Genomic DNA, 23,429 nt, shown 5'->3' with positions numbered 1-23,429 from the left:
CACAACAGTAAATAGTGCCCGATATCTAACTCTTTTGAAGATCTAATTATTCCCTGCCCTCCGAAAAACAGGTATTGACATTAACAAAATATGGTTTCAGCAAGATGGAGCTGCCTCACATACTGCAGGACAACAGTTTCATTTAACGATTCAGACGATTCCAGTGCAATGTGGAAATATGAAACTTGCCTTATAACCAAATTAAGGAAAAACATGAGCATGGACTTGTTATTGTTGAACAATTATTTAAAATAAAAACAAAATAGCACTAGTTCAAACACTACATATTTAAACCTTCAATCTTCATATGGATATTCATAAATACTATATATAACCACGAGTTTCATAGTATACAATCCGATTCTACTGAAATATTTAATTATTAATTGCATTTAAATAAAAATATTGTAACACTGCCTAATACTGGTACAATATACTAACAGAAACAACCATTTCTTTATGTTAAGAATAGTTTTATAACAAACAGTACACAAAATATATCATCTAAATAATATATTATATGATCACATGATCAGTATTTCTTAGACTATAAAAACCTCTTCTCTACTAGACGACCCTAGGTAATAATCACATCCAAGTTCATTACGAATCCGATAAAACTACTTCAGTATGACGGCACTGAACATATTTTGTCAGTTAAATTTTAATGAACAAATATACGATATCCACAATCAATAGTTCAATATCATAATTATTAAAAATTTTAACAATAATTAAAATGTGTGCCAGTGGATGATCCAGAAAATATGTTAATCATTTTATCATTTTACATCATTTAAATGAAATTGTGTCACATTTTACATATGTGGCTATGTTATCAAAACTAAAAATTATTTCACAAAACAAAATATCTTTAACTACCTTATAAAAATTTAAAAACTGAATATTTCCTTCCAATATTTTTAGGTGCTTAATTTATTATGATTGGTATACCAATAAGAGAAACAGAAACATGAACCATTTTCTCAACATATATTTCATCAATTTATAACATTTTATCATTTTACCAAAAAATACCATTTTATCAACACAGACCATATAACAAATAAAGACCATTATTGCAACATGGACCATTTTCGCAACATAAACCATTTTTGCACAATCAATCATTTAATTACTTAAAACTTATCAATCATGACCGGTTTACCAACTTATACACTTTTAAAAACCTTGCTACGCAACATTTATTAAACACAGATTACACAATGTTACTAATACATACACGTTTAAAGCCCTATGGAAGAAGAGTACAATACCAGTAATGGTTCAGTTTTAAAAATTATTCAAAACGTAACAGTCTTCTTCACAGCTCACTAACTCGGTAATTCATCTGAGGCCAACCCTGTGAATCCCTTAGTGATAGAGCATCAGATAACCATAGAGAAGATGGCACCAGGGACACATAACCGGATAGAGTGGCAAAAGTCAATACAAATATGCAGAAAAAATGGTAAAAATATTATATCTCCAACAGTGCAGGCCAATAATCAGAGCAGATTTTCTGGGCATATCATGTTCTATTATTGTTACCAAGTAATTGAATTTGCAGAACCCAGCAAACTATCTCCGAGACGTTACATACAAATTTGACAAGACAATTACGGAATAATTGCATCCCAAGGCTCAGCTGATATTTCATACGGTGTTTCAATTGCAGCAGTGATATTGCGGGCATTCAAACTGGTTTCACTTGTAGCAGAGACATGGTAGACATTCAGGCTGATTAGGCAGACAAATTTAGACAATTATATAATCAGGATCAATAATATGTCCGCTAAATGACCCACAGTTGCGTTAATTTGTCTTTACTTCCTTTTCATTTACAAAAGGAAAACTGATACAAAATAGCTTTGATATGAACTTCATACCAAATTAACACAACATATAAATAAAAAGTGATAGTGTTAATATCCATACTTATAACCTAAGCAAAAAACAAATATTTTAGCAGAGAATGCTCCAGAATACTTTATTAACAGAAAAAGAAATGTAAAATAATAACATAAAAGAGTCTCGAGTACAGCACTTTCTTTTTCTTAAAATTCAGTAGAATGAACTAAATTGGAGCAGAAGCATATATTTCTTTTAATAAAACTCATATTGCTTGTTTTATCCAACATTGTTAAGCATGTTTCAATTTAGTATAGCAAACCAATTACTACACATGATTCTCAATTTTTTTTCCAAAGAAATTGTTTCTAAATAAAATCTGTTTACATTCAATTCAAATGCTTTAACAATTCAGAGCTCTGCAGGTTCATTTGTTATTTAATGAGCCATTATGAAAACCAGTTCTTCATTTCAAGATTGTATTGTCAGTTGTTAAATCAGTTATTGCTATATGCTTTAAAATAATAGGATTCATGATCTAAATTCTGTAGTTATAACCACCAATTTGTGGAATATTGAGGATATTAAAACAAGGGCCAGTTTCCAGAGGACTGCCTATGCAAATCATAGTAATCATTTAAAAAAAGGTCACAGCTGCTTTTTCAGGGATCTGCAAGATCTTCCAGTACTTGCCTTTGTTTCTTTTATTTCAGTTCTTGTCTTCTGAAATTTCTCCCCTCCAACTGGAAGAAATTTCAGCAATCAAGTGAATCAAGTGCATTGAGCTTTTTGCAGAGACATTTGGGGAAATTTTCTTGTTGCATGGGGATTTGATTAGTAAATTGGGGACATAATATCTACATCAAGCGATTGCATTTACTCATTGTCAAAACCGTCACTGTTCTGTGGAAGAAGAGACTTTTCCGATGTTTTTGCATATGTTTTTTTTCGACTTGATCAAAAAATAGGTGACTCATTATCAGAGTAATCCGAGAAAGGAAATTCTCCACTTAACACTCTGCTCAAATTCTTGTCTTAAGGAGATTCAATGCTCTGGGTAGAATAAAGCAGCATTCTTTTCTTCCCGTAACCCGATTTGCAGCCAATTTCATGGTCAGTAGAATAAATCTTTGCTAATGGCACTGGCATGCTATTCTGGGAAAGAAACACGTCATCATTTGATGCAGAAAAATAATCAAGACTTGCATCACCCATCTAACAAATTTCATTACAACATACTAATGTATCGAATCCTTGACCGCCAGTCATCAAAAACGCAACTGAACTCTCTATCTGTAACGTCTCTACATTTTCCATGAGTCGAATTCCTTTTATTTGGGATTCTGAAATTTTGCTTGGGGGAGAAGAAAACTTCTCTTTTTGCTTAACCTTACTGATAACTCAGGTTCTATATTTTCACTCACTTTCCTTCGTTTGTTTGAAGATTCCAACGATTTCTCGGGAGACATAATCAAGCTACGCTTGTTCCGCAAGGTTTTTTCAGCTTGTTTCATAACAAAGTCAGCACTGCAAAATGAAGAATTATTTCCTTAAGGTGGGCATGTTGTTTTGAGCGTGTGATTTCTGAACTGCTGACGAGGTGCGTGGTTCATTAACTCGTCAACAAATTGACTGATTGGCTTGATACTTCTCCGTTGCATATGACTTTGACAGTAGATGACCTCTATTGAAACTGGGGTCACTAGGTCAAAGGTCATGGTCTATGTCACAATAAGTGGGAAAAATCGTTTCTGATCAATAATTCAAAAAAAAATCGATCGATTGGCTCGATATGTCCCATTCGCATTGGCCTTGGACAGTAGATGACCAATTTTGAAATTGGGATCACTAGGTAAAAGGTCAAGGTCACTGTCACAATAAGTAAAAATTGTTTCCGATCAATAACTCTTCAACGAAATGACTCATTGGCTTGATACTTTACATTTACATGGGCCTTGGGCAGAAGATGACCCCTGTTGAAATCGGGGTCACTAGTTCAAAGCCCTGTTAAGGGGGTATATGTTCCGACTGTGGAACTCTTGTTTTTTATCTGTATTCAGTGAAGGAAAATGATACTGATTTAAAATTATTGCATTTACTACCTTACGTTATTATGCAATAAACATTTATCCATTTTCCCTTTTATAAATTCATTTTACATTTATAATTCATTTATCAAGACACTCTTTTGAATAACATTGTCAAGACATTCTTCTGTAACAATTACTAACACTGTTTACAAAGGTGCTCAAATTTGTGGCGGTCGCCAAGGTTTACGCCATGCATTGGTTAGAGACCTGCAGGAGATGGATGTGCAGCGGCTGTACCTGCATCTAGGATTCAACGACGGTTTATCCAATGATTTGATGTTTTATTGGTACATAAACTATATTTATAAAAAAAAATTCTCTTTTAATGCAGTTGTTTACTATGCCTATTTCTATATTGGTGTGCAATAAAGCATGTTATATGGTCTATTTCTTATTTAACTTACCATGATTGTTAAAAAATTAATTAAGATTGGAATTTAAATTGTCTATATATCCGATTAATTAATTAATATAAATATATATTGATAATTTGATACATAACACAACACATAACACAATATGCATCCTATGACTAACTAATTCAAAATATTTTCAGCCATCAAACTGACACAATATAAAGCGAATGCAAGATGGTATCCAATACAAAATTCTTCGTTATCATTTGGGCCTTTCATTTTTGTTCACTATAGAAATGTTTTCATACATGCAAAACGATCATGTAATCAAAGAACGAACCCCTATTTATAGAAGTTATTATTACCTAACCTTGTATTGCTGGGAATGGACCATCCGTCTAGTTATACGATGCATAGAGACAATGGTGCAAGAATGTGTTCCATACAAATTGTTTTAAATTAGGATGTCATATTGGTGAACATATCGCATATTGTTTGTGATATTCTAAATAAGGTTATGTATTTCGTTTTACACATTAACAGATTTCAGCACATTTTCAATAGTTATTCCAATTAAGGGAAAATCACTAGTCAAGGCTTTTCTCTTTCTTCAGAAAGGGTCCTATATAGGTACCCCAAGAGATGTACCGCTTCACCTGAAAGAATTTCTTTGAAATGATGCTATTTTCCATAAATTTCCAGCTTACTTTGGCAAATTTCGTCTCCTTTTTTAGTTTTTCCATATTTTTTCCCAAAATTGAATGACATGCCCATTCCCTAAGTCAAGACAAAAAAAACTGCTAGTAATAACTAACCGTAACACATTCACAGTATTAAATTTAATTAATGTCTTACCAAACTCAAGTTATAACTTAACTTTGATTATACAAATTCTTACAAGTTAAAAAAGACACGCGTTAATTTTTCTATTGAACGGGATATTTTTCAATAAGCTGTCATCTTTCTATGATATCAAATAAATATGTTTATACTAAACCTGTTGGCTAAGGAGTGTAGTCTTTTGTCTATCACATCAACCTTTAAAGCAGGCTTAATACACTCGTTTCATGTGCTCCTCAAATGACAAAGACAAATATATTGCACTAATCGCTATCCAATATTATATGTATTATCATTTTATGCAATTGAAGAATTAAACTTTAAACTCCCATACTCACCTGTAAAACAAATATTATGAAGTGAATACAAATTGTTTTACAAACTTTGTTCTGGTATGCTCTGTATAATGAAACCGAAAGTACCCTGTCAAATTTCAAAAAATGTTGGTAACCACCAAGCTTGTCATCTGAAGAAGACGTAAAAATGTTAAATTTCAGTTAAGTACACATGTGTAATGAACCAGTAACCGAAATCATTATTAAACTGTGTATGTTATACAAGATTTAGTATAATCTAAGCTATGAATGCTCACCAGAGAGCAGAAATTCCCAACAGTATTTATAGTTGACAGGACATTTGGTCATGTGGACTTAAAAAACTTGCAGGACCGGACTGGGATTAATAGGACCAAAACATTACGTCACCGACTCGAATTGACATAGTGATAATTGAAAAAAATGAAATGGAAAATAAGCAACTCAACACTGAAGTCTGACAAATCTCAACACACTTGCAGTTTTCTAAAGAAAAATATTCAAACCAAAAAAAATTTAAAAAAAAAGCAATTTCTCAATTGAAAAATAATTTATTGTAAACTGGTATACAAATTGCTGTTCAGACAAATGTTTTCAGATATTGATCAGGGCTTTATTCCTTCTTTAGCAGGGGCGTTATATAGGCCCCTTCCCCCAAGGGAAAGGTTCCTACCCCCAACTAAATTTCTTTAAAATCAAGCACATTTCCAAAATGTTATGTTTACCTTGGAAATTAGTGTTTTCTCCCATTCTCAGTTTTGTCATTATTTTTCCCCTACAATTGAAGGCCAGGCCTTTTCCAGACCTCAAGAAAAAAAAATCCCTGCCGATATTTTGACAGTAACTGAAGAATGTAAATAAATTACTTTCACCCAAAAATCACATTTATACTTGTTAGGAATCAATGAAGTACCTTAAACAACAGAACAATATGGGATATCAATAACATAATTAAACAGACTAAGTTTTATCGGGAACAAACTGTTTATGCCAACGATCTGAGTTGCAGAACGTGTTTTTGTTTAACCGTTAATGCTATCGACAACATTTACTGGGAACTGTCGGTGCGCATGCGCAGGAAATTTCATGAATACAAAGAATACGATACACTGTTTACTGCTCATATTTCTTTTAAGCTCTCTTTTATTTTCAGATTAAAATTCAATGAAATAAATAAACTTCTGCTATTGTATTATATACCGGACATTCGAACCTGCAACATGGCATTTTCAATTTGATCTGTCTTAAAAAGGTCAGACGGTCCAGCCCTTTTGGGAATGTCTAAGAGGGAAAAGTTTTTAACGTAAAGTACATGTAGGGCGAATATTCAAACCATCATGTCGAAAAAATAACTTTTATTTTCTTTACTCTAATAATGAGCGTACTTACCAAATTGTTTACAAAGATTTTGCTTGACATGAAACATATTCAACATATTGTTTTTTACAGTTAATTTCGCTCGATTGGTCATTGTCGGCTCTGGTACTACTTACATGTATTCCGGGTACTCTTAAGTATACTGTCATGTACCCCGGGTACGGTAAATATATTTAAACGTACCCGGTCAATATTAGACAGAACCCGATTTGTATTCCCGCCTAAAATCTGATGTCGTAAAACGCGTTACCGATTACACTTAAACGATATTATTTATCTGAAACAAACTTCTCTTTTTAAAAAATGTGTCAATATGCTTTTTGAGTATGAGTTTTGATAATATAGAGGCCATTTAACAGAAAATTTGACATAAATGTGAACATAATAATTTTTTGTTAAAGCCGACAACGACCGATTTAGCGTTATTATTCCTGGGTACGTTTTAGTATATTTACCGTACCCGGGGTACATGTAAGAGTACCCGGGGTACATGTAAGTAGTACCCGGACCGACATTGACCAATCGAGCGTAAATTACCATTACTATCTAAGATGGCAGACAATTCAGTTTGCTTTGTATGCATGCCATTGACCCGAGCGTGCGCTTTTCAAGTCCTTTTCCATAAATGGTTATTGACGGATATAGACATTCTTTCATGTGGAATAACACCTAGACTGTTATCCAGGAACCCGAACCTGAAAAGTAATTTTTAGGTATTTTAAAAGATATCCGAATGTAAATAATATCCGAAATCCAGCAATTAAAGTATGCAGGAAATTCACAAAAACAACCACTTAATATTTATTAAATATAATGTACTGTCAAACTTGTATTTTAACTTTACAATTTTATTACGGTCGGATGCAGGAACTGGCAAATAAACAACAAAACAAGATGACAATTATATCACTGATGAAATACGATCAATCTCGTGCACGACGGTTACATTACATTCACCTCTGTGTTTATTCTGGTTCCCGTCGTACTAATACTTTAGTACTTCAGGCAACCTTGGAAAATGGCGGCGCACTACGTATGTATTAATTATCGTAAAAATATTTGGAGTTTGGAGTAAGTGAAAAACCTTCAAGCTTTTGTTAAGGTTTAGTTATAGGTATCGATCCGTCAATTGTTTTTTAACTTATGATTTATTTTTAAAAAAAAAGATATATGTCATGTTTACCCAATTCGGACACAGCGTCTTTCGGATAATGAATGTGTACACAATCGAACAAGAGAATAGATGCTCAATAAACGTAATGTATATGATGTATATTTTTGTATGGTCAAATAAATAATAAATTGCAATAGCATTTCAACGTAGACTTGTACCTAGAATACTACTAAATGGGTTTATATTGTAGGCCATTAATCATTGCAGTGGATTGGCTACGGATATCAGATAGGGCCAAAAAAAAAAGTCTTGGTTCAGGGAACATGGCCAGAAAAATGTAGGGGGATAGGTAGGTTGTTTTTTTTTTTGTTTTTTTTATTACCATTCGACTGATTTCAGGGTAAAAAAGGGTCAGTTAATGCACCCATGATTGTTTAAACACTGACCAAATGATTAACATTGCGCATGTGGTGTTAAGTTGTTGTATATTATTCATCATTTCAACATTCCTAGCTCTGTATGCACCTTTTGCCTTTTAATCACCCTCTGTACTAATACTAACCTGCGTAGTAACATGTGTACGTGGTGACATGGTGAGTGGATTCACAGAGACCCATGTAAGGCCTTAGCTAATTCTTGATGTACTTCATAACAGTGCACTCAGGTCCTGGGGGTTCAGGTTAGAAGAGCATGTAAAAGATTTTTCTTTAAGACCAACATCCATATAAAGTTTCATGACTATATCTCAAACACTTTTGGATTCAACATTGTGGGACGGACAGACAGGGGCAAATCTAAATGCTCACCTTAAGTGGGGGCATAAAAATTTGAAGTATATAAATATACACCATTTAGTGACCTCAAAAACTCTAAACATTCATCATTCTAGAGCCTAGACAGCTTGGAAAAACCACGTTTCTATTTCAAATATATTGACATACAACAGATCGTAAGGATACTGAAAACTGGCTTTCAAATACATGTTCTATAATAGTACAAGACACAAAAATTGGTCAACATATTAAAGATAGCTGTTTTAATAGTTAAATCTACAATACTGCTTGAAAAGTTTGATGCATGATGTAATGGGGGGGGGAGGAGGTACTTTGACATTTCCCTTAAAGTTTACTTTAATGTTTGTCCTATTTTAAAGAGTTAATTCTTGGACTTTCCAAATTTTCTCTGAACAATTGGTCCTTTTCTCATATCTCGGCATTTCTGGCAGATGGGTAGAACAGTTTTATATAATGTCAACTCCTTATCTGTCTCGGCCCCAGGGTCTCCACAATGAGCACACAGGTCTTTGCGGCCAAGTTCTGCACCATAATAACACAATTCTACTGGAGTAGCACATTGGACAAACGGCCGTGTAACAACAGTTTTTTTCATTTCAGACAGAGCTGCAGATGGGGGGAACAAGTGGGCCCCACATGAAAATTCGTATTCGCTCAGGAACAAGGCTAATGCAACATCTTTTCTTTGGTTCAACTTAGTCTTTGAGTAAACGACACGTGGCTTCCTACATTCAACACAAATGGCAACTGCACGTGCGTTTTGACTGGACAGTGGCACATCAGCCACTAATTCAATGCTTGTATCATTCACATGAGGCTGACCAGAAGTTTCTTGTTCTTCATCCTCTTCAATATCTCCATGACTTTCAACCGAGCTTCCAGGTCTAGGCTTAGCTGTGTTTTTCTTGCAAACTTTCTTATCTGTCAATGATGGTCTGTCTTTTTCTGTTGTTTCTTGATTTGTTGCCTGTTCGTAAGGGAGAAAGTGTTCACGTGTGTCATCCAGTTCCGGCTCTGGAAGCCACTTTAGTTTCTCTTCTTCCATTTGCTTTGGTGCACAACAAGATGTGTCATTGCATTTCTTTATCTGGAATGTGTAATTGGTTTCCTTACAATGTTTTTCCTTCCACTCTAGATACGCAGCGCATTTGTTTGTGTTTGCCTTCTGCAGTCTTTCCAGGTCTAATTCTGGGAAAAGCTCTCTTAAATACCTTTTAAGAAGGTCGAGGTCATCATCTGTAGGTGGGGTCATGCATTGCATTGGTTCCTCCTTCAGTTTAAGTTTTCTGAACCTATTCTCAATCAACGCCTGAACAGGTTCAATAGAGTCTTTCCACTTAGGAAGCAATTCTGGGTGTTTTCTTAGCAACTCTCTTATTGAGGCTACACTGTTACATCTTTTTAGCTTTAATTCTGTCTCATCATCTTGCCTTTCTCTTTCAGTGGCTACGTTCTGGAGACCATAATTGAGTATAGACATTATTCTCTCCGCAGGGTTCACATAGCATCTTACTGTTAATAGCATATCCAGATCAAGTTCTCTAAAAAGACATATGTTGGCGCATTTCACTTGCTCTAATGTATTTCTTTGATCTGTGCCGCCGTCAGTGTACTTTAAGAGAATCTTTGGGTTTGCCTGATTTCTTTGCACTATCTTCCTGATGTTCATGGCATGTCTGATTGGTGAAGCGGACTGGGTGACAGAATCATTAACGAACGCCGTCACCTGTCCCCTTACAAAGGACTGCTGGACAGAGTCAGGTATGGAACACTGCAATGCAACACTTGGGGTCAAAGAGGTAGCCTTCATATCATGGTCTAGACTTGACAATTCAGCATCAATAGGTGCAATGCTTTGACGACCTCTTACACCTGTAGAGATAGGCCTGTGAGGTTCACCAACAGGTACCTTAGCCTTGTCATCCTCGCAAAAAAAAACAGACAATCATCTTTCAGTTCAATCGACCTACACTTCAAATATTTGAAGAGAGCAGCACAGTAATGATCATCAGGATGCTGTGCTCTAAGTTGCCTTCGCTGGATTTTGTATTGGATAGGTATTCTTGAAGTAAATGTGAGGGCAGTGGATGAGTATGGGTTACGAGGGGTAAACTTCAGGCGAACTAGACTTTTTGATGGTATCGGAGTTCCCTCTGGACATGAAGTGTCTGTTTCCGCGATCATATCGGACAGTGAAATCCAACGAGACATGTGAGCAACTCCAGATCCATGGCGTCTTTCATCTGCTGCTTCAATATGTTGTACTTGTTCACAAAGTTTCTCAAAAAACACATCATACTTGTTGTTAGGGCGCCCAGGGTTTAGGTGACGCAAATCATTCACAAGCCCACAATCACCTAAAGACATCAAATGCAACCGCTGTTGTGTATCTGGATGACTCATGGCAGCAGCATCTAATGCTAATTCTGAGTACATGTAATCAATAATGGCTGGTTTAATTTTAGCTATATTGGAAATTTTCCTTTTAAAATCTTTTTTTGGGCTCTTGTATGAAACTCTTCCAAAAACGGTCTCATTCTCTGCACTAGCAGAGCTGCATCCGTCATCATTTCAGAATCAGACCTGTTCTCAGGTACCTGGGAAAGAATATATGTAGTACCAATCCCTCCCCCAGGACAAAATCTAATAACATCTACAGGAACACTCAATTGCAAACTGTCAAAGAAACGAAATTTTTGCAAACTATTCTCAAATGGTTCTTCAACATGCAGATTTTCATCAAATAAAACAGGATTTTCAGTGTCAGAACTTACAACAGCTTTGTCAAGCAATGTGTATTTGTCTTTAACAACAGATAAAACTGATTTCTTACAATGAAAGACTGATGCATTCTGATCAACAGTCCTACATGGAAAAGACAGCTCCTTATTTGTAGCAGTTGTAGTTGCTTGTTTGTTTAAATATTGTTCATAAGATGACAGACATGATGCTAAAGCTTCTACACTTGCACGAAGCTCTGGCCATTTTCCTGTTGTAGAGGTTACGTAAGGTTTCTCTTATAAACTGAATAAACATTCCGCATGACTCTGAAGTCCGCTACTGGTCATCGGCTCGGATTTCTGCTTCTTCCTTTTTGTGTCATTGTACCCGTCAAACTGTTCAAACAGGTCTGGGACAGGCTGTACATCTTTCTGCTTTTTGGAGGTGATGTTAATCGTGTCCATCTGGTTTGTTATGTACCACAATGCATTGCAGACAGTCTGAAATTGCAACAATACGAAAGAAATATTGAATTTCCTTTTTAATAGTACAAACATGATTTCCTAATATAATTTAATATTATATATTTTCCAAATACTTTTAATAAGATGTTATAAATGTGTAACTTTCTCAATTTAAAAATGATGAAATTTTATTTAAACAAGAGCTGTCACTGTAAGATGACAAATGCCCACGGTTCAAAAACTAAATGCCTCCCTTAGGGGGCATAAAAGGGTCAAATAAACGAATACTAAATAAAAAATATATAAATCCCAGTTTAATATAGAAGACAAATAGGTTTCCCATGCCATATTGTGAGTATGTTTAGTAATACAAGCACCATTCTTTTAAAAAACAAGAATAAAAGCGATATTAAGGCGGTATTAAATTTGCAGTTTTATAAGTACCGGTAGGTGATGGACTTGCTTCTATTAAATTTTGTATCAAAGCGACACATTTAATACTTTGACTTCTTTCTATGTTTAATATTAATACACAGCACAATACAAAACACATGTACAAAATTTAGTATAACACTGCCACCAACTATAAGTATGATTAATACTATATATATTAAGGAAGCACAGAAGAGTAAAAGAAGAGTATACATGAGAATGAGTAGCTTCAAGCATGTCAGATTTATACTTGTTTCGGGTCTGCAACCTCCAACATATTTTATTAAATATCCCAAAAAATTAACAAGTATTTGTTTGATGCTACTCATAGTCTGATACACATATTAAAAGAGCTTCACTTGCCTTAAATAAAGGACCTACTAATTGTTTTTAATGAAAATTCAATACTGCTCCAGCAGCTGGAGTTTCATTTCTTTATATTACTAAAATAAAGAAGCTTAAGAGGGTTGCACTTCAGTTTAAATCATGAAAGTTTAGTTTAATACCAAATCACACCATCTGTAAAAAGAATAACAATAATTGTTTTAATACTTTCTGCTTTTTTTCATTATTTTTTTTATAGTTTTTTTTACATTAATATACAATATCAACTTGAGATTTTTGCAGATTCAAACAAACTATTTAAAGATTATGTTTTAATTATTAATCAAATTGTTTATATATAATTTTTTATCAAATTGTGTTTGAAATATTATTAAAATATTGTTTTTACATTTTGCTATATGCTCTTTAATAGCACAAACTGCATCAATCAAACTCACCTGCACAAAGTAACCACCATCAGTCACTGCATTGTCTCTTGGAAACTTGGTATCCATTCTATCGCACAGGTCTATTATGGCATTGTACAACTCATCCTTCCGGTTAAGTCCCGTCAGTACTACAGAGCTGAAGGGAACAGGAAAATAAAGTACACAGAGTCATTTTAAAACCCACCAAAGATGTGTACCCGGTATGTTAAATAAAATTTATTTTATTAATTAAAAGATGAAAAATAGGCGGAAACACATGGGTTTAAAAAATTCAGACAGCAGACAACAAAGTTAAACTACAGACAAATGAAGTATTATTTGATTTGAAAATTATTAAATGTTTATTTTTTTACATTTGCAATTTAATATCTTAATATACCTTGCCACTTTTTTCGTGGGCAATACTTTCCCCTTCATCATTAACACCTGGAAGGCATCAACAGTTTTCTTTGTTGCTTCGTTCGCAATTTTCTCCAGGGAAGATGCCAATATTCCCTCTGGTAAGGTAGTACATGTCATTTTGAGGACCTTCACACCAAACGCCAAAACCTCAAACAATGGGATGCAACCGTCAATCTGAAATTTTTAAATTGAAACTTATAAATGCAAATTAAGTTTGTCTGTTTGCTACCGTTTACACAATGTTAATTTTGTCAAAATAAAAACATAGAACTGCTACTTTTCATACAAGTATGTATAAAAACTGCGAAATATAATATTTAATCAAACTGGTGTAAAAGAAGTATCAAAACATTTATTGTTTTTCCCCAGAACAACTTTATTACGCTACTAATCCGGTAATGGTATAAACTTGACTGTACTTCAATTCCGGTGTTAACTATGTTAACATGGAATTTTGCAAATATTTTGGTTTGAATCTATTACTTGGGAACCGAATTGTGTTGCGATGAAATTTCAGAAAAATCAACCCTTCGACATATTATAAAAAGTTATCTCTCAAAATGTAACAAAAACGTCCGGTTTAATAAACGTACGAGACGAGTACCTCCCAGAAAGATGTCCCTTCCAGCGAAGTTCCCACAACGAATTTAACCCCATATCGTTGTGGATCCACTGGCCCATGAAGCTCTTTAAAAATGTCAGCTGCTGTTGATGAGGTTGGAGTAACTCTCATCAGCTGACAGCCTTTTTGGTGGTCACATTTTTCGATGTTTATTGCCAACATTAGCGATGTGGACACCGCCATGTTTATAAAGCGTAAACGAATGGATCTGTCGTTATCGGCTACAATGCGCTATACGTAAAACTCGTTCCGTACCGTACCAAAGAAAAACATCGCTGACGGATTTTTTTCCGCGGACCAAAAAAATCGTTAGGGTCGGGGGCAAAAAATAGGGTCGGTCGGGTTCCCTGAACCAAGACTTTTTTTTTTGGCCTAGCCAGGCAAAAACTGGGCAGTTTTTTTATGCTGGGGAGAGGGAAGAACCTGAAAACGCACGAGTCGTCATGTTCCATTCTTCTATGGTAAAGGATTCTGGATAGGTTAGTTTCAATAGTTTTACTTCGTAGTATTGAAATTTTGGAGGCTGAAGTTGAACGACAACAACGGTGGAGATAGCAGAACTGTTAACATGATTTTTTTAATCGATCAGTGCGGTTAGTTTAAACCTATTTATTTTAGCTTGATTGCATCGAAAGCCTTAGGGTTATAAAGACACTCTCGAGTCCGTTTCCTGGGAAGAACCAGTGCTTGGTGCCTATGGAGGAGATAATGAGAACGCTCCCCGAGTAGGGATCAAACCCACAAACTCCCTATCGCTAGGCGGACACCACATCCACTACACCACCGCGACCTTTAAGTTCTGTTAATCAGTTATGATGCAGACAAACATAATTTACAACCTTGTTTAAAAAATATTACAATGATATAAAAACAACACTAAAACAATGAAGTATGTATTTTCAGCTGAAGTAGGTCATTCTTTCCAGTTTACAAAAAAGCCGATTTCAGAATGCCCCATTCGACTCATATTTTCAACAGTGGCCCTAGGCATGGGGGCAGATCTCAAACATGTGCAGATGGTTATTCATGCTGGTCCACCCACGTCACTGGAATTACTATTTTTGACGGCTGATGAGGTGTACTTCCAGTCGGACTGGTTCTTTTTTTTTCAGACTCTTTGGAGACTGTGGTGGAGTGTGTGCTGGTTTGAATGACTGTGTATCACATCATTTCACGTACATGTGGTCTAAGACGAACATGGTTGGCATCCTCTCACTTCTCTTACTCAGTCTATCGTCCTGTTGTATGTAAGAATGATCCATTCTCTGAAATATTTACATGTATAGGTGAAGGAATTTATATACCATTGCCTTTATTTACCAATGCATGTCATGAACACAGGCTCTGACCCACTACAGCCTACAAAACAAAATATAACACGGATCATACATCTCAATCTACGGTGTGTGTGTCTTAATTTATATCGAGTGCATTAGGATTGTCTTCCATATAGCCATCGAAACAAGAAAGACGTGTTAGTTGGTAACAGGGGATAGTGCAAGATACAGGAGACACCCCATTCCAGAGGTGACCCTTGGTTTTTTAGTGCCCGGCGTATAGCACCTTATACAATGAACCTCGGTTTAACGTCTCATGCGAAAGACGAATGTTTGACACATGAAAATGTTGTGTCAAATACTCACATTAACAAATAATGTTAAAGTATATAGAGCCTGGAAGTGTGAAAATATTGTTAACACATTAAAATGTTTATTAAAATACTCACATTAACAAATTAATGTCAAAATTAATGTCAAACTTGAATCCGGCTTGGGTTAAACATTGCGTTATAAAAGTTTTTCAAAAATCCGTTCTCTCCGAAATATAGCCATATATCATATGTCTATGTATTGAGGTGAGGCGTAAAAAGCAAGAAAAATCAATATCGCCAATATATTTATTATAATAAGACGTACCGATTATCACAATGTGAACTCCTTGCTCCGAAAAAAAATTAATTGTCCATTTTAAAGAACACACTGGCCGCCGCCATGAATCATGAATGCCTAACCCAATACCAAGTGTCAGGGGCAGGTAATCCAGACTACTCTGCGTTGGGCTCAGAACTGACTATTTTTATGAGCGCGTCTAATTCATGTGATGATCATTCCAAGCGTTTATCATGAAGGTTACAGTATACTAAACAATCTCTTGCACGACGGTTACATTACATTCACATTTAAAGAAAACCATCTCATACCATAATATCTTTTATCAGTCTTGATGCATTATGATAATATGGATATGGTTGTTGGATTTAACAAACCTACATTTTTGTGTCACAGAATATTAAAGATCTAAAATTAAATTACTGTGTATATACCTAAATATAATTGAAAATAAATCTTAAAAGGTCCATATATACAATATAAAAAGGTAGTATAAGAGACAAAACCTACTTATCTGTTGCTACAAAGCATTCAAAATCACTAACCAGACAAATTCTTATTATTTTAATGAATCTATCACTGGTTGATTCAATCAGTCAGCCTTATTTGTGCCGAAGGTGTTAATAACTTTTTCCAAAGGAGGGGACCTGGATCAGGGGCCGATCCAGGATTTCTGTTGGGGGGGATATTGAAAGATTTGCCGGGGGTCCAGGGGGCCGTTAGGGTCCCTGGTGGGTGCAGGGCAAAGCCCTGCTAAGGGGTCCAGGGGGCAAAGCCCCCTGGAATTCGCCCCCGGGAAGCTCCATGATTTTAGTGATTTTGAAGGCTTTGACAATCACTTCTCGAGCATGTCACGCCTTATGTACTTTCATCAAAGTACCTTCGTAAAATGCCAATAAAGTGCAAAGTTTATATTAACACGGATAAACAGGGCAACAGAGAGTCTAAAGTTAAAACATTTAGCGATTGTCTGTGAATAGTGGTAAATGTTGTGTACGAAAAAGAAGAAAAATGAGTTTAAATAGGTGATTTAGATCTAGTTTAGAATGAAACATCAAATAATTTTAATTTACTTTGGCGATTTTAAGGGGGGCGTGCGTCGCGTGCACCCCCCCCCCTTGGATCCGCCTATGTGGATAACACCTGTTCACCAAACATGAATACTGGTACAATTTTTTCTGGAATAACGCAGGTATTGTCATCATATGGGTCACTGTAGTTATTTTTCATGTCACTTAAAATCACAATTTTCTGCTTGATCAAAAAAAAAATTGGGGCACACCTTAGACGATAAACGCGTATGGCCTTTTTTCAAAATGAGGCAATAGTCAAGTGATATAGTGTAAACTTGCCATTTAACAATGACAAAGGTTGGTATTATATTTTTGTCTGCAAAATATATCAATAATGAAACACATGTTACCATCATTAATATAGAGCCTAACATTTGTATAAATATGAAATTATGACTGTTTTCAGGAAAAACACTGCATGGATGTTTATGGAAAAAAACATTTCCCCATAAATAGAAAGGCATTTGTTCACCAGTAACATAATCATGAGAAAAGTGTACAAATCAGACATGAGAAATTCAGTCTTCAATGTTGACGAGTGCAAATGTAAACAAGAGCACCGTCTAGCGGGTGCAGACTGCTCATCTATTTTTCTTTTTAAAGGTGAAGGGACCTAACGCAATACTTCAATCAAAAGGGGGAGGGGTTAGGGTGGAGAGGGGTGTATAGTGTGGTTGTATGGTCAATTATAAAATTATCTTTCAAAAATGAAAAAACAAATATTTTTTTTTTTTTTGGGGGGGGGTATTCTTGGGTGGGATGATTGGACAGTCATTCAAAAATAAAATAATAAAAATAAATATTTGTGTTTTTTTAACCATGTTTAAAAAAAATATTTATTTTTTAGCGGGGGGGGGGTTCTGAGGTTGGGCCTGGGGATGGTTTGTGTGGTGTCCATTGTGGTATGTCAGGTAAGTTATGAAAATTTTATAAAAATTTATAAATTTGATTTTGAGAGTCAATGTCATTCAAACGTCAAGGTCAAATTCAACTTGCCAGGTACAGTACCTTCATGATAGTTAGAAAGTATTTAAAGTTTAAAAGCAATAGCCTTAATACTTCAGAAGTAAAGTGGATCTAAACACAAAATTTAACCATATATTCAAAGTTATTTAGTCAAAAAAGGGCCATAATTCCATCAAAATACCTACCATAGTTATGCAACTTGTCATGTACAGTCCCCTTATGATAGTACGTAAGTGTTGCGAGTCTGAAGCAATAGCTTTGAATGTTCAATTTTTTAAGTATAAAAGAGGCCATAATTCTGTAAAAATGCCAGTCAGAGTTACATAACTTTGCATGCACAGTCCCCTTATGATAGTTAAAAGGTGTTGCAAGTATGAAAGCAATAGCTTTGGTACTTTAGGAATAAAGTGGACCTAAACACAAAACTTAACCAAATCCTCAATTTTTTTAGTATAAAAAAGGCACATAATTCTGTCAAAATGCCAGCCAGAGTTATCTAACTTTGCCTGCCCAGTCCCCTCATGATAGTTAGTAAGTGTGCCATTTTTTAATGCAAAAGCTTTGATACTTTATGAGAAAAATGGACCTTAACACAAAACTTCACCTAAACACAAAACTTAACCGGAGTTAAAATACCTGTACATTACTATAATCAGTTATTATCAAGTTATTTAAATTGTTATAAATTGTGAAATTGTTTTATACATGTAATTATTGAGTTTATTTTGTTCTCTCCATTTTTTGCATCATGCTGTGTTTGTATTGTATTGAGCATATTGAAACCATAAATGTTATTATTTTGCAAATGAATATTGCGCGATAGTTAAAGTGACTAAAACGAATTAAAATGATGTTCATTGATAAGGTTGATGTCTTTTATTTTATATAAAATCCAATATTATTCTCAATACATTTGCATGTTGATTTTAAGGATAAAGTAAAGCAAATACAATAAAAGCAAATACAATCATCTGTCCCAAATGCCTCTTCTCTGGAAGCCCTGCTGGGATTTGAACCCAGACCTCTTCCCTCTGGCAAGGAAAGTATTATATCTTGAAATACAAGGGCACGTTAGAGGAAACTTAGCATTTTTAAGACTATAAACCTTAAACAATATTGTATCTGTGGTATAATGTTAAACTTTCCTTAAGATAACTTTTCACGGGATCTTTTTACATAACACACATCTCTGAATCTGCAATACATTACAGCTTAACTTTAGTGTTTTTTATTTTTCATGTATTTTCAAGAATTGTGTTTATCCTTATTGAATGGTATCTCCTAAACACAGGTGTTTAATACTGTTATAAAATCTAACAAGATAGTAAAAGTATGGTTTTGCTTTTTTCTGTTAATATCCCAGAAATATGCCACCATTTTAAGGGACTTGTTCTCATGTTTTTGTTTTTTTAATAATGTCAATTTTGTTTGACTACCACACTTGAAATATCTTAATACTGAAACACCAATATAATTACAGGAATCTAATTTTTTTTTTTAAGTTTTTCTCCCAGTCTTCGTACAGTTATGATTAAAAATATACATTTGCTAGTATCAAACCATTCAGTACAAGTACAACATAATTAAATAGTTGAAGTGTGGAATTTCTTGTTTATACATGTAGATCAGATGACTATAAATGAAGAGGTCAAAGGTTGACCGTTCGCTACAATTACAGGTGGTGGTACTGTTTGAACTCATCTTTGAAATTTCAGTAATGCTCATCTGAAACTGGAGTGTTGAGAATGGACAGTAACTACTAATGCTCATTTGGTAATTGTCGGCTCAGGTACAACATTTCAGTACCGCGTGTACACTTAAGTATACTACAAAGTACCCGGGGTATGGAAAATATACTAAAAAGTACCACCGAGTATGTAAAGTTGCCTTTAACTGTATTTCATTAAGCCGGTAAAATTGTAGAATACTTCAGAGTACCCCGGGTACTTTCAAGTGAAGTACATGTACATGTAGCACCTGAAGCGACAATGACCAGAGCCTGATCATATTGTAATAAGGAGGATATTTGATCATTCGTTACTGTAATATATTTAAAGCACTAGTCTGAGAGCACTCTTTGCTTTTTGTCCATTTGGTTCACATTTATTTTGTAAGAGGTAAAAATCAAGTGTGTATGGATGTCATCTAAAAGTTTAAAGGGTGGAAAATAATGCATGGATAATACAGTAATAATTATAAAGTCTGCATGCTGAAATATATTGATTTTTATCACAAACCAACTGGTCCGTATGAATAATGTTCAAGAGCCTTCTACTACTTATTATAATGTTAGAACTTAGACCATACTTAAATTACTATGAGATTTGATCACAAATTCACATTCTAATCATGAATTTAAACATGTAAAATGTTAAAAAAATTATTGTCCCGTATACTGTACAACTAAGTCCCCTTATTTATTCGATAAATTATACACGAATACACGTTTGCCGTCGAAGCAATGCCTAACGTCACTCAATTTGTTCATTTGTTTACATTTGTGAAGTGCGCGGAATGATTCCATCTGCGTAAATGGGCAACAAACAGATCAAAGGAGATGCATTAATACTACCAAGTTTTTGCCCGATGAATCGTAAATTTAAAAGTCATATTTCTTAATTTAATTCATGCGATCTTAAATATCCAATCAAATATAAATTGAATGCGTTTGTTTGGTTTTACCCAAATTTTAGGCAAAATGGCATGCTTAGCCTTTCGCAGAGGTGTATGTGAGAGCAAGGAACGACAACTCTGCGTGGAGATTGAAATACGATTGGCTTGAAGAGTATTTACCAGGGGAAAAAAACTCCCAATGCACAACAGGGGCATCTTTGAATTTCTAGTACACGAAAGTGATCTCTTTATAACAACAAACACATTTACAATATACGCAAAAGACATTTAAATAATGATTTATACATTCCCTTCACATGCTTTTAAAGTAATTATTCATATATAAACTTGACCTACTTAACGACTTAACGGGGAACAATATTCAAATAACTAAAATAACTGTTTCTTCATGTTAATAATACAATTGCTAATTTTTTTAATAAATCATAATCATACCATCCTTATTATATAATGAGAAGATACGTAAAATTAAAATATCCAATAAATTTAGCACATTGCTTTTCACCATTAAGTTCAAGATTGCTTACAATTCAGTTGCAATCGACTTCGAGCGTATGCCCCTTCCCTTAGCATGGGAATTGCAAATCTTTCTTCCATATAGGGAAGAACATAAAGTAACACTACATCACATGATAGTGAAGATACATATATCCCTCATAAAATATTATAATTAAATACATGATGCAAGATAAACGGGGTTCACAAGGATGTACACACGGGCTGGACAGAATGAAAACACACCGTTAAGAACTTTACGAATATCTCAAATTATTTACATATGTTTGCAAAAATCTCTATTGCATAAAAAACAGTTTTTCTTGCAGTTTGTTGCGATATCTTAAGATTTAAGAATACATTTTTAATACGTCTAAAATCGGTGACAAAATGTAACGTTGCGTGCAGCATAACCTTGTATATGACAACTGTAAAAATCGAATTTTCGGCCAAGAACACAGGCTTGTTTAATAAAGTAATTCTGATGTGTTTCGCATTGCCATACGCCGCATAATAAACTGACCTGTATGCACTAGTTGAACTTCTGCAGAAAAATTGTTGTAAAAAGTAATTTGAAAAAGCATCACTAAACGGTGTGTTTACACCCACTTACATTCATTTGTAAACCCCAATACAGTCACGTGATCCTGCACACTGAAAACACGATCTTAATACAAAAAGCCCTGCATTTAAAGATCTTCCGATATACATGTATTTCGGAAAAACTTTAACCCAGACTGTTATTTTTCCCATCGTATTTTGTTAAAATACGGGTATAATTAAACCATCCGATCTATAAAAGCAAATTGTATAGAAACAAAAATGAAACAGTAGCGTTTTCCTTCTGTGTTGGTGACATTCAATAGCTTTATAATAATAACTATTTTGAACTAGTTTCAAACGTGTAATGTTTGATTGTCTTTGAATGTGTAATGCCACTTTGTATGATAATTAAAGCTATTAGTTTCTAGATTTGAAATAAACTTTAACTATTCTGTTTTAATTGTACATCAGTGTATATGCACATAGGATTGTATTAGGCTGGTATATTTAACACATTTGTTTTAATTAATCAAAGAACAAGTTGTTTAAGTAGCTCACCTCTCTTCTTAGAATTTACAATATAAGCTGCTTAACTTATCTTTATTCTTCCAATTGACTTATCATCAGGAAAAATTAGATGTACCAGTTTTTAACATACTATACTGTAAAAGCGTACTAAAGGCTACAGCTGTGCAATACATTTTATGTGTGTTTGTGTTTGTGCCGATATCTTAAGATTTAAGAAAAAATCTTTGAATACGTCTCATGTCGGTGCGAAAATGTCACGTTTCGAACAGCATTAAAGTGAAAATGAATGCGTTACACATCGATGTTTTCCCCCAAAACACCGGCTTATTTAATAAAGTAAGATATTTAATGCACAATTTTAAATTATAAAGAAAAAATGTTTTAAAAAATATTTCAAAACAAACAGAGCACCACTCACCGGTGTGTTTACATCCATAATTCTGAACCCCACAAAGACACGTGATCCTGCACCCTGATAAAGCGTCGAACAATTGTCAAACTTTAGTAAGTTTTGCCGAACTATATGTTTGAAGGCTATTGCAGAGTTTTTAACAGTGGATTTGAATGGGACAGGTAAGATATATCAGGTTCAAAAATATGTATGATGATTTGTGTAACATATTTTGTTTACAATTTCACAGGGCATATTATTGCTTCGGTCGAGGTAAGCATCGTCATCCATGCATTTTTAATTTACAAAAACAAATGGGATGTTGAACATGTTTTTATTGCAAGTAAAAGCGGGTGCATACGATCATCATCAACCCCTTGACCGGTTTGGCAGTTGGGGGTAAATGAGGTACGACGATACAGAAATCCCCCCAGTCGGGTCTGCTGTGTGCTGCAGAGTGTCATTCATCCATGGGAAGGGATGTCCACCCGGTATACTTTATACTATACAAAAAGTACTCAGTAATCTGAGTGAAAATAAATAATAATTTCTGACAAGTTAACATCTTATCATTCTTAAATTTGGTCCAAAATACTTCTATACATAACAAAGGTCAGTCAATATTTAATTTAGTCAATATTTAATTCTGCATGTTTTATGTTTGCACCTTCCGTCCTGAACGTGGTAATTTACCGTTGTTTCTTGTAAATGACGTGACTCTGATATTATTTTTAGTTCTGTGCGTTACGGAGTATAGCAC

The 23,429-nt window shown here is 34.5% G+C and overlaps 1 protein-coding gene across 1 annotated transcript in view; it reads right to left on the bottom strand.

The window, feature by feature from the left end:
* Nucleotides 1–15,279: 15,279 nt before the first annotated feature.
* The window catches only part of LOC127879198 (uncharacterized), a 49,682-nt gene continuing 41,532 nt past the window's right edge, over nt 15,280–23,429 (bottom strand). The window contains exon 7 of the mRNA XM_052425898.1: nt 15,280–15,415. Within this exon, the coding sequence (XP_052281858.1) occupies nt 15,381–15,415 (35 nt within the window). The 3' untranslated portion in view covers nt 15,280–15,380. The remainder of the gene's footprint in view (nt 15,416–23,429) is intronic.

This window comes from Dreissena polymorpha, chromosome 4 (assembly GCF_020536995.1).
Source record: "Dreissena polymorpha isolate Duluth1 chromosome 4, UMN_Dpol_1.0, whole genome shotgun sequence".
NCBI lineage: Eukaryota > Metazoa > Mollusca > Bivalvia > Myida > Dreissenidae > Dreissena > Dreissena polymorpha.
The sequence above is the reverse complement of the archived record's forward strand: the minus strand, read 5'-3'. Positions and strand labels throughout refer to the sequence as shown.